Source organism: Octodon degus, unplaced genomic scaffold, assembly GCF_000260255.1.
Source record: "Octodon degus isolate 3935 unplaced genomic scaffold, OctDeg1.0 scaffold00127, whole genome shotgun sequence".
In the NCBI taxonomy this organism is placed as follows: Eukaryota; Metazoa; Chordata; class Mammalia; order Rodentia; family Octodontidae; genus Octodon; species Octodon degus.
The window spans coordinates 3,033,742-3,045,310 of record NW_004524703.1 but is presented as its reverse complement, the minus strand read 5'-3'; the positions used below and the strand labels follow the sequence as shown (position 1 = coordinate 3,045,310).

The 11,569-nt window shown below is 46.4% G+C and overlaps 1 protein-coding gene across 1 annotated transcript in view; it reads left to right on the top strand.

Annotated features, from left to right (window-relative positions):
- The window catches only part of Pcnx2 (pecanex homolog 2), a 213,213-nt gene that overhangs the window by 154,007 nt on the left and 47,637 nt on the right, over window positions 1-11,569 (top strand). Inside the window, 2 exon segments of the mRNA XM_012516813.2 lie at window positions 4,495-4,553; window positions 8,559-8,774. Of these exon segments, the coding sequence (XP_012372267.1) occupies window positions 4,495-4,553; window positions 8,559-8,774 (275 nt within the window).

Below are 11,569 nucleotides of genomic sequence, written 5' to 3'. Positions count from 1 at the left end.
GCTAAAAATAAAAGTAGTGAAAGAATTAGGTAAAAGTGAACAAATTAAAGCTACAATTAGTTTAATCTTAAACATAGATGAGTTTGGGGCAAAAGTGGTTAGCATCAAGAACATTATATAATGCTAAAAACTAAATTCATAATGAAGGTAAATGATAAATATCAATTCTTTAAACTACATAACAAAATTCACAAAGAAAAAAATTTAAAAAATGACATAATAAGAAAATAAAAGCAGACCCATGGTTGGAAATGTAATTCACTTTTCCACATTCATAACTGATCAAGAGTTCCAGAATCAGATGAGGATGTGTAAGACCTGAATAACATAATTAAGAATTGTTAGCTGTAGTGTATATGCCAGAACACACGCACACACCCATACACAAGGATGTGCAAACACAGATGCAGAACGAAAATGGGACATACCATTCAGGAGCACCGGGAAGCACTGACTATGTATTAGGCAGTTAGAAACTACCCACCCTTTCATAACTTCTACAAGCATCCTTAGTAGTTCAGTTACTAGTCCTAACCTGCTAGGTATTTAGGGCCAACCTCCCTCCCCCCAGTAAGGGCAACTAAAGAGAATGAAGTGAAATATTAAGAGGGGGGAAGTCAACAGTTTTATTACAATTTAAAGTCATTGATTTCTCGAACTCTCCAAGGTACTAGGGAATTTCGACAAAATCTCCAGAAGGCAAGTACCCGACACAGTAGCCAACTTCCAAAGAGCATCTGCCGTCTGGAAGGAGAGATGGCCAGAAGGAGCCACACTTTGGATCCTGAAGGGCAGATGTAACAAAGCCAGAGTCCAGACCCCACTGGACAGCAGGCCGCCTCGGTGTTCTGGCCAGCCTGTCCTCAGAAGAGTCTCTATTGCCAACCTCTCCTGGGGTCCATGGTGGCCAGCAGCCAGGGTGGCACCATTGACTTTGCAGGAATGAGTGTGGCTGTCAGGGCAGTGGCAGAAAAGTAAAAGTCAAACCCAGATGTGCCTGTGCATGTAGCCAGTTCATGAGGAGATGGCACCTTTCACTGGAATTCCAACTGCTTTTCATCTTGCACATCTCCCTAGGGCAACCCTGCCCAGGCACAGATCCATTGTCCGCTCTTGAGCCGATCTGTGTCTGCTGTCAGAGCAAACACCCACCACGCTTCTCACTCCAGCCACCCATGTTTCAAGGGTAGATTAGGGGAATTCTTCCATGTAATAGTGGGTATGTGCTGACAAAAGGGAATTTAATGTAGTATGATTAAGCTGCTGCTAAATCATTCAAGTTGCTCTGAGGAATCCATAGGAGAAATCAGGTGTTTGTCTAGTGAGATAGGCCTGGAGGTAGGAAGACAGGTAGGAGAGGGAAGCCAGCCCTGCCATCTGCTGATGTGAGGAGAGTTCCTCACAGTGAGCCCACTTCTCTGGAAAGAACTCAGGAGGTTTGCGGTCTGTGGCCCAGGCTCCCATTGTCCAGTGGTCCACAGTGACCGCCAGGCAGAGCTGAGGACATCACATGCAGTTACGTGCCTAATGCCTTGCACACTTCCCCTGAGATCGAAGGGGTGAGATTCAAGCCCCACCTTCTCTTTGAACAACAGATTTGACCGTATGCGACAGGACAGTGAAGGCAGAAATCCAATTACCGAGCTAATTAGCACTTTGAGTCGTAAGCACCGAATCTGCAGAAGGAAGTTACTAGAGGGAGGCTCCGATTGCCCAGACTGGCTGACACCTCACCCTCTGAGGAAAGTGATGGGGAGCCAGAGGCCCGGGCCCCCTGCGGCCTTGCAGGCTGTTGCTCACCCCAAGTCAGCACTGTGCATTCCAAGTAGCTATGGCTCTTGAAAGGACAGCTTTCCAGTGGATGTTGTTTCAGAGGGTGTTCTCATTCCCTCAGGAGTCTGGTAAATGACTTTCTTTTGGCTCATTCCCACTGTAAAAATTGTTTATTCTGCTGCTGAAAATTCCATTTGTCCTAGGTCTTAAGGTGAAATTAAAATTCCATTTAGGGACCGACCATGCAGACATGGGATTTCAGCCTTCATTAAGAAGAAATTTGTTGTTTGCTTTATTTTTCTGCCACCCTGGGCTCTTTGATTTCCAGAGTTTTGATGAGAGTATTTGGAAGGAAAATTGAAGCAGTGGCAGAGTGGTGTGGGGAGCATTGTGCCTTCTGCTGATGCAACAGAGTCACCCGTTCTCCAAGCCATCTGTGGGGCGGTTCCACCTAGTTCATTTGGGAGCTGCCCAGTAGTTGTTCAGTGACCAATGCAGGAAAAAAAAAAAAAAGATTAGACATTCTCCAATCCCACGAATGCAAGGCTTTTTATTTATTTATTCAAATTGGAAGTCCACCACAGTATTTTTTTAAATCTCCGATTCCTACACGACAGGTTCACAAAAGAAGTACACGTTCTAAAATCTCCTTTTAAGCACCATTCCTGACCAATGCTTGCCATTTATTAAGTCACATGGAGTACGTCAGTGGTCATGTTTAGATGCAGCAAATTGGTGGCATCAAGTGATAGCCAGTCTCCTTCTTCCTGCAGGTGCCATAGGGACAAATCTCACAACCTTACCTTTGATTCTTCATTCATTCAGCAAGTACATACTGACCACTCTGCCAACTGAAAACCAAGTCTTGCTCCTGGGACATGCAGGGTCTGGCTTATGAGATAGATATAGTCAGATAAGCACGCAGAGACATGTAGGGTGTGGTGTGGATGAAGGCCCCGCAGCCAACCAGCCTGGGTTAGAATCCTGGCTCCTCCAGCCATTCAGTCTGCAGCCTTGGGTGCTTGACATTTTTCTGACCCTCAACTGTGTCCTTTGTGAAAGTGGGTATGACAGCAATACCTGCCTCAGAAGGAAACTATGTGAGTACAGTGAACCCAGACCGGGAAAGTACCCAGACCTTGTGCCCAACACCAGCAAGTGCTACATGAGCACGAGTGGCCACCATTGTTAGTGGCATTAATCAAAATCCCCTCCTGTGGAGAGGTAAAATGCACAAAAGAGCGTAGGCAAAGGCCAGGCATGATGGTGCACACGTGTAATCCCAGCATTCTGGGAAGTTAGAGCAAGAGGGTCATGAGTTCCTGCCCAGCCTGGGAATTTTGGAAGACTCTGTTTCAAATAGAGATAAATAAATAGGGCTAGGATACATCCCAGTGGAAAATCTCTGGGTTCAATCTCCAGTACAGAAAAAAAGAGCACAAAGAAGGGAGACACCTGTCACCAAGGTCACAGCAGCTTCCAGAAAAAGCACATGGTAGAGACATGAGGGATGAGAGTCCAGAGAGAAACAGTTGAGGGGACAAAAGGGACGGTGCAAGGAGAGGGAACCATTGTCATAAAGGATAAGGGGGAGGATGGTACACAGAGCTGGAGGGTAGGCATGGTGAGGTGGCAACAAAGGGCTCCATGGCTGGGTTCCAGAAAGCAAAGGGTATGATGACAAAAAACAGGGTCTGTGGAGTCACAGATCAGGCTTTCCAACATGAAAGTGAAGCCTCGGTATTTTAAGCTGTGCAAAACCCGTCCTCAGTGCTGACTTGGTTCTTCTGAAATCCCGTTCTCAGTGGCTAATGTGTCCATCTGGGCAACCTGTGACTGCCACTGTTGCCACTATGAAAGGTCATCAATTTCAGAAGCCTGCGACCAATTTTTTATTCCACCGCTGAAAGGATGAGAGGACCACAGTGCGGCCTCTAAGCAGAAAGAGGGGCAGAGCAGACTATGACTCTTACCGCAAGTCTTGGGGATGTGGTATTTGAGGAAATCTGAAGTTTAAGGGTACATATGGGTTGTCTACATCTGTGAGGAGGTCACTTGGAAAGGCTGTTGTTGCTGGGTCCCCTCTCAGAAATCTAGAACAAGCCTGTCCCTCCTTGCTGACTCCGACGCAAGAGAAGTCACTGCTGGATGGACTTCCAAAGCTGTGAAGCAAGGTGAACTGTCGGAGAGATCATGTGCAAAACTGGTTGTGGTGGGCATTTGTCATCATGGCTGCAGACAGTTTGTCTCCTTGTAAGTACGCAGGAAGTATTTTTGTGTTAAAAGTTCAGTCTGAGAAAGATCTGTGTGAGTATGCCCAGCTCGTGTGGCAAGTGGAGGCAGTGAGTGCGGATGTTCTAGAATTGGTCTGGAAAGAGAAATACCTGGGCGAATGAACACTGCTCTAGGTTCTAAAAGGAAGGGGCTCTTCCTGGGAGTTCATACTCGTGACTTTTACTGTGGATCTGGTGCTCAAAGTTGTTTCCTATAAGTCAGAGAACTCCCCATCTCCCCCTTCTGCATACCTCCAGTGCCTGTCCCTCCCGCTCTTGGCAACGAGAGGCCTCTCTTTCTACAGCACCCTCCAATTAAAGCGATTCTCCCACTTTAAGCATGATCTCCTCTGTGCTTTCTGCTCACTAACTTGGCTCTGAGTGAGCCAAGCAGCTGTCCAGCTGGGCAGGAGCTGACCATGACCTTCTCTTTTGTGGCCCCTTCTAGCACCAGGCGAGTGGACAATTCCAACACAAGATTGGCGGTCCAAATGGAAAGGGATGCAGGTAAGAAACTCTTGCTGCCATTTTTTTCCCTATTTTGTTATATCGATGGATCTCCACAAGAAAGTTAAGTACTTACATCATAATGGAGACAATGGACTTCTTGGTAAACGTGCCAGCTAGTAAGAACACTGAATAAGTGGACTGATCAAGCAGCCTGATTTGACTTGTAAATGCATTCCTCCATTATTTAGAGTTGATTGGGCACTTACTGAGTATCGAATGACTCTGTTAAGATATTTTATTTTGTGTATGGCAAACATTAGAGTATAAACCTTGGGATGGGTCTTTTAGGAAAAACTAGTTTTTGGAAAAACACCAGCCTTATACTGTTGCTAAAGATAAAACATTCTAGAAACCAAGATCAAGACGTGTTAGCCAAAATTAAGCTATGGAAGGAATTACCCACTAGAAAATTATCTGACTTTTTTCTTTTTGTATTGTATTTTATTTTTAGCTGATTTATCTCTTCCTTTCTCTTATAATAAGGCAAATTTCAATTGTAATTTTAAAGGAGGGGTGGATATTTTTGGAATTCGTGATGTCATGTTCTCCTTTGTGCCTAAGATTTTTTTCTTGAAAGAATTGTACCATGTCCAGGATCAGTACAGATGCTCTAGTGACTCTGTGTGAATTAAAGCTATCATTATGTTGAGGCTGCATGTGAGACCCCTAACTTACAGACCCTCATAGCCTAGCAACCTAACACAGTGCAGGGTCAGTCTTTCCCCATGTGGCCCCAAGTCTAGCTGGCAGCTGCCCCCCAACACGAGCACATCAGCCAAGAATTACCAGACAAGAAAAAGATCAAAATTCATAACTGAAAAATGATTTCTACCCAACCTATCTTGCTTTCACATCATTATAAATTTGAAAGTTGTCAAGTCAGGAACACCTGTATTTGAATTGCACTCATATAATTAATATAAAATCAGAAATAAATATTTTAAAGTACATGGTGAGCCAGGCCAATTTTTTGTAGAACTTCCTGTCATCCAACAGAAGGATTAGGGATGATAGCACCTTCTTGGTATACAACTGTGGCACTCTGTGACATCGTGTGGCCACCAGCATTGCCCATGTGAACAGTTACATAAGTGTGTAATGCTTTCAGCTAATCTTAAGTATCCTTTCATTTTCACTAATTATGCAGATGTGTGGTCACCGTGTGCCAGGAAGATACCCAGAGTCAAATCTCCACTTTCAGTGATTTAATTGGCTTGCTTTATTCAAATGTCAAATAGTTTGAACATTTAAGCAAAGGTTAATTTTCTCATTTAGATCTTTCTTCTTCAAATACTAGAGTCTAAAAGTCATCTTTAATTAGTGTCTTGGGATGCCTGTGATTCATCGCAGACAATGAGCATAAGGGCAGGTCAGGCAGCCTCCTGAGTGGAGAACAGTGAGCCAGCGGATGCTTTAGGCTCAGCCCGCTGTCCAGGATCCTCCCAGTGGCCAGAGTTGGGGGATAAATGTGCTGCTATCCATACAGCTGTCAACTGCCATGGCAGACCAGTGGAGACCCTCTCTGTCTCATAGTCTTCCCTTAGTGACTTCTAAGCAAAAGGCTGTGCTCTTCTTCATCCATAAGTGAATGTGGGACATCTCCACCCTGCTGAACCCATCAACCTGCCCTGGGGCCCACCAGCACCAAGCAGGGTACTTGAGTAAGAACTGTTACCTTCGGTTTCCAGAAACTCTTTCCACCCAAGTAGAAAATGCGAGGGAGCTTGAATTTTTACTTCTAGGCATTTCCTCTTTAGGGAAATACGACATCGCTCTGGCTTTCCAGAGCCAGCATTTCTACCCTAAAGAATAGCTGCTTCTAAAATAGAAACCCTAAAAAAAATTATTCTCTTCTAGCACTTTGACCCAGGGGACCAAAGACCAGGGAGACTTTCTAGTTTTTCAGTCTTTTCTTTAAAAGCTTGTATTCCTCAGCTTGAGAGAGTCCAGAGAGGGAGAGAAGACACCAGGAGTATCCAGCAGGGAGCCCATGGGACAGGCATGGCACCCCCACTTTACCTCCTCCATATGCACCCCGACCTTCTACCGGAAAGCAGAGTATCTGTGGCCCATCCCCTTTCTGCACCCTTTCTTCATCCTCCCTGCGCATCACCATCCCCACAGTTAGAGCAACTACCGCTACCACTGCACCAGTTCCTCGGTCAGAGGCAGAATGAGAGTGCTGAGTCTTCTGGGCACACAGAAGCGCATAGTCACCGTGGAGAGCAGCCTTCGCCCTGCAGGTGCTCACTCCAGAGGACCCGAGGTCCCGTCCTGGTGACTCTTATCAGTGAACACCCATAGACGTTTTACCCATAAGTGCCCAGGTTGGGCATGACACCAAGGTCTTGCAGCACACCACAGATAAACTGCAGTGCCAAGGACTAGGGCTCCCTGAGGAGGCAGAGCAAGCCGTGGTGCACACAAGGCACAGGGGGCCAGGTCTTACACGTGGTCACGCGATGGCTCGCCTTCCTCAAGACTCTTGGAGTGGTACCCTGGGAAGGCCCGCTTTCTCTATAAAGTGTTCTGCAGTTAAGCAGGCTTTGTCGGTATTTGTAACTTACAAATAAGTGGCACCAGGCTATACCTAGAAAATAATCATTTACATATATGTGTATATATAATTTATTTTATACAATACATATTTTATAAAACAATATTTGCAATAATTGTGTTACATATCATAGCATATACATACATATATACAGACATCTATAAATTTGTACTGCTTCATATTTGTATATTATATTTCAATGAATTTAACAAAAAATACACTGGAGTTACTTGAGGTGTGTGTTTCTACAAACGGTTGTCTTAAACTATTATCTATGTTGTCATCTTTTATTCAACAGATATTTCGCTAGCTCTTACTGTAGGTTACAGATCCTGCCGGTACTGTACTAGGATACAAATGGCAGCAGGTTCAGATTCTGGCCTGTGTTTATTGCCTGTATGGTACAGTAGGGAAAGCAGATGCTCATCAAGTAGTTGTGTGCCTACATACGTACAAAACAAAATTCCAGCAGTGATAGTGCTTCAGAGAGGACCACAAAGCCTAGAACTTGTCACTAAAAGTTTCCTAGCTGAGGGGTCAGAGGGGTGGCTTTTGGGAAGAGAGTCTGAAGAGCAACAGCTGATAAAACAGAGGGCATGAAAGAGCATCCTCTGGTTTATGTCCCCTGGGCAGGGGCGGCATCACCAAAGTGCAGGATGGGAGCGGCATATGGGTCACTGGACTGGACACCGCTTTGTGTTGAGTGAGGAGGAAAGGACTCTTGAGCCAGTAGGAGCTGGGGGATGCAGGACAGCCTAGCTCTCAACTGTAACTGATGAAGTCTACAGTGACCCTATTGCAGGCCAGGTGAAGAAGGGCCTTTGTCTTAGGGGCACTGAGAGGATTTCAGAAATGGGCTTTGACAGTGGTGATTGTCACGTTCTACTTTCCAACTTGGACAGCTCATCTTGGCTGCAGATAGAGAAAATTACCTGGTAGGTCCTGGTGGACAAACAGAAAGCTCCAGGGCCAGGGCTGTGGTCCGCAGGAGAAATGGTGCTACTTTGGGATATGGAGTAACAGAGACAGGTATGGTAGATTTAAGAAATACACGCAGGAGAGAAAATGGAGTGGAAAAGAAAGTCCCTTGCTGTGGGTGCATGGAGGGTGATGTGAGTGCTCAGACGGGAAAGGTGGATGATGGGTCCCTGATTTGTGGAGGCTGGGAGATGTTAAGTAGGTGCACGGGTCTAAGCTCAGGAGTCTCAGTTGGATATAGGAATTTGTCATTGGCGAGCATTTGTCGCTTGTCAGTCCAGATATATAGAGGATACTGCCTCAGAGAATCTAGAGCAAAAAAATAAGGTCTCATAAAGCCCACTAACAAAGTGGAGAACGAGCCTTCCCGTGTTAAAATTCGGAGGCTGAATTTTACCTTACTCTAACAACGAGTTATGCATCCCAGGTGTGAACACTCTCCAACTGTATTTCCTGTCTGCCTCTAGGGGGTGATGACAACAACCTCAATTCCATCTTTTACGAGCATCTGACCAGGACCCTTCAGGAGTCCCTCTGTGGAGACTTGGTTCTTGGTCGCTGGGGTAACTACAGCTCTGGTGACTGCTTTATTTTGGCTTCAGATGACCTCAATGCCTTTGTCCACCTGATCGAAGTTGGCAATGGTCTTGTCACATTTCAACTCCGAGGACTGGAATTCCGAGGTATGCATTATTACACTGTCATCATAGCAGCTGCTGGAACTTGGTTGCCTACAAAATGCTAGTAAGGAGCCATTATGAAAGAGGGAGAAGTTAAGCCAAGCATGGTGGCTGTAATCCCGGTACTCTGGGCGGCTGAAGCAGGAGGATTGCCAAGCTTGAGCCTGCCATGGGCAATTCAGTGACTTTGTAAGACTGTCTCAAAATGAAAAATATGAAGTCTGGGGATGTGGCTCAGTGTGAAGGCACAGGGTTCAATCTGTAGTACAAAACAAGATGGGGTCACGGACTCAGTGCCTGACATTTGAATGAGGATTGGGAACTGGTGACTGCTACCTGTAACAGGTGTTCTGATATCAGCAAACCCAGACAGCTAGGGAATAATGACAGGAAACATCATCACACGTATAGCTGTGGACTAGCAAAGCGGGACACTGGTGCATTTGTCCCTTCTGGGAAAAATTCAGGAGCAAAGAGAGGCCATGGAGTTCCTCTGGTTCTAGGTGGATCCACCAAATCCCGGAGAGAACTAGTTCTGCCATGCATCGATGTTGGGGTGCACAAGTGAGGTCATGTTTCAGAGTCCTTTTTCTTGGTAAAATGATAAGATAGGAAGAGCTTCCTCCTAACAATGTGTTGTGGAAATGAAACACTACGTGAACGTCCACTGTTTCATGGCTACTGATTTGGTCCCAGTGTTTCTGTGACCCAGGAGCTGGAGTTCTGTGGTGGAACAGGCAGAAAGTAATATAAAGCGAGCAAGCACACTTGCCACTCTGCTCAGAAGGAGGCAGATAGGGCTCTGAGGCCAAAGTCTCTGTGAGGGTTGACTAAGGAAGTGTGTGAGACCAGCAAGGGAGGGTGGGAAGGAGGGAGAAGGCGCTTACGGGGATAGAGAGTAGGGTGTGCTGGATGGAGAATTGGGTCACAACCTGGGAGGACCAAGAACCTGGAGCTGACTGAAGTGTTGGTTGCAGCATGGCCAAGGGGAAGCCGGCAGCCAGGAATGTGCAGTCATACAGCCAGGTCAGGGAGCCTGCAGGGCTCTGGAAAAGTGACAGTGGCCCTCTCTATGCTCTCAGAGATAACCATGGCAGCTCTGTGCAGTGTCCTGGAGAGGGACAATAGCGGAAGTGGGAGACTGTGTGGTCTGCGCTGTGATCTCCTAGCCCGAGATGATGGCAGAGCCAGGTAAATGCTGAGGCCATCTAAGTGGACACAGCAGAGCCAGATGCATCATGCAAGCACCAGGCTCTGGATCTCCCCAGGAGTCCAGGTCAAGTGGCTGTGGGGGCACAGGTATACTTGCTGAGGAGGGAGGACTGGACAGTGAGCAGGACCCTCTGGCTCAGAGAAGAAGGTGTCATCAAAGGCTCCTTTGGGGATATTTTTGTTTTAAAATGCCCTTGGCCTGTCCAGGTAAGCACATCAAGTAGCCAATTGGTCACAGAGCCTTTGTTCACTTAGTGGTCATTGGTTGGGCTGGCGCTGTGTGAGCCCTGGGCAGCGCTGTGCATGCAGAGCAGATGTCTCAGCCTAAGGGTGCATGGAGCCCAGAGAGGGCGGGCCTGTGTGGGCAGTCACTGCTGCCTGAGGTGACTGCCATGATAGCATCCCACCACGGCCACTGCAGGGACCAGTAGCGGGTACTGGGGTCACTTCTGGTCAGGGACAGCCAAGCCAAGGAGAGGAGGCTGGAAGGGAAAGAGGAAGGCCTCCCCTTGCCCACAAGGGATGGGTGATGACTGAGAGGTGCCCCTTTGTTTCCACCAGGTAGTTGTAAAGGTGTGGTCAGAGAAGATGCTGCACAAGTGAGCTGGAGACCGGTTGTGTCTGTCCAGGTCTTTGTGGCAAAAAAAGTCTTTGAGCCCAGGACAAATTCCCATCTTTCTGCATCTTGAATACTAAATTGCCATCATTCTCCAGCTCAAATACCATTAGTAAAAGTAATCAGTCTCCCAGTTCTGTGGATGAGAATTTCTAAGCATTAGTTTTGTGGACATACAAATTTGTAGAAAATGTCACATTTGTTCTACAGCAGTTGACTCCGTGTTCCACGAGCGCACTCTGTACCTTTCTTGGAACTTCAGGCGTAGGAGGGAAGAAAGGATTGGGCAGAACAGCGGGCAGGCTCCCCAGACGAATGGCAGGAGCTGGATTTCCCCTAGATTTTGCATAGGTGTCACAAAGTGCCACCAAGGACGTAGAAGCCGAGTCTCTCTGGTGTGGCAAGGCAGAAGACGCTCCTCTGAAATTCTGAATCTCAGCTATTTTGAGAACTTTTTAGTTTTTCTTGGAATTTAAGGGCACAAGTTTCAAAGCTCACCTAGTGGGACATAAGTAAGGTTTCTTTTCTTTTTCTTTTTTTGTTTCTCTCTCTCTCTCTCTCTCTCTCTCTCTCTCTCTCTCTCTCTCTCTCTCTCTCTCTTTCTCTCCCCCTTCTCTCCCCCTACAGATTGAACCAGGAGCTCCACTCATGCTAGTCATGTATGCTGCCAAAGAGCTATATCTCCAAACTTCTGAATCTTATTTTCAGTTGTAAAAATAACTGTTCTTTTAAAGAAATAAGTAAAGGTTCATCCCATTGCCACTTTATACAATGGCACAAATTATTTTCCTCTGGGAGGTCATTGTTCTTTGAGAGCCTTTCCCATGCATTTCTCTATTTTCCTATGAGGCGTTTGGTAAAATGTGCCACACATTGATCATCCTCCTCGGTTTTCATAAGAGTAATGCAAATACACTGTGGACAAGAGGGAAAGCCTCCTCTGTGTCCCGAGGGTCCTTCCAAGCCATGT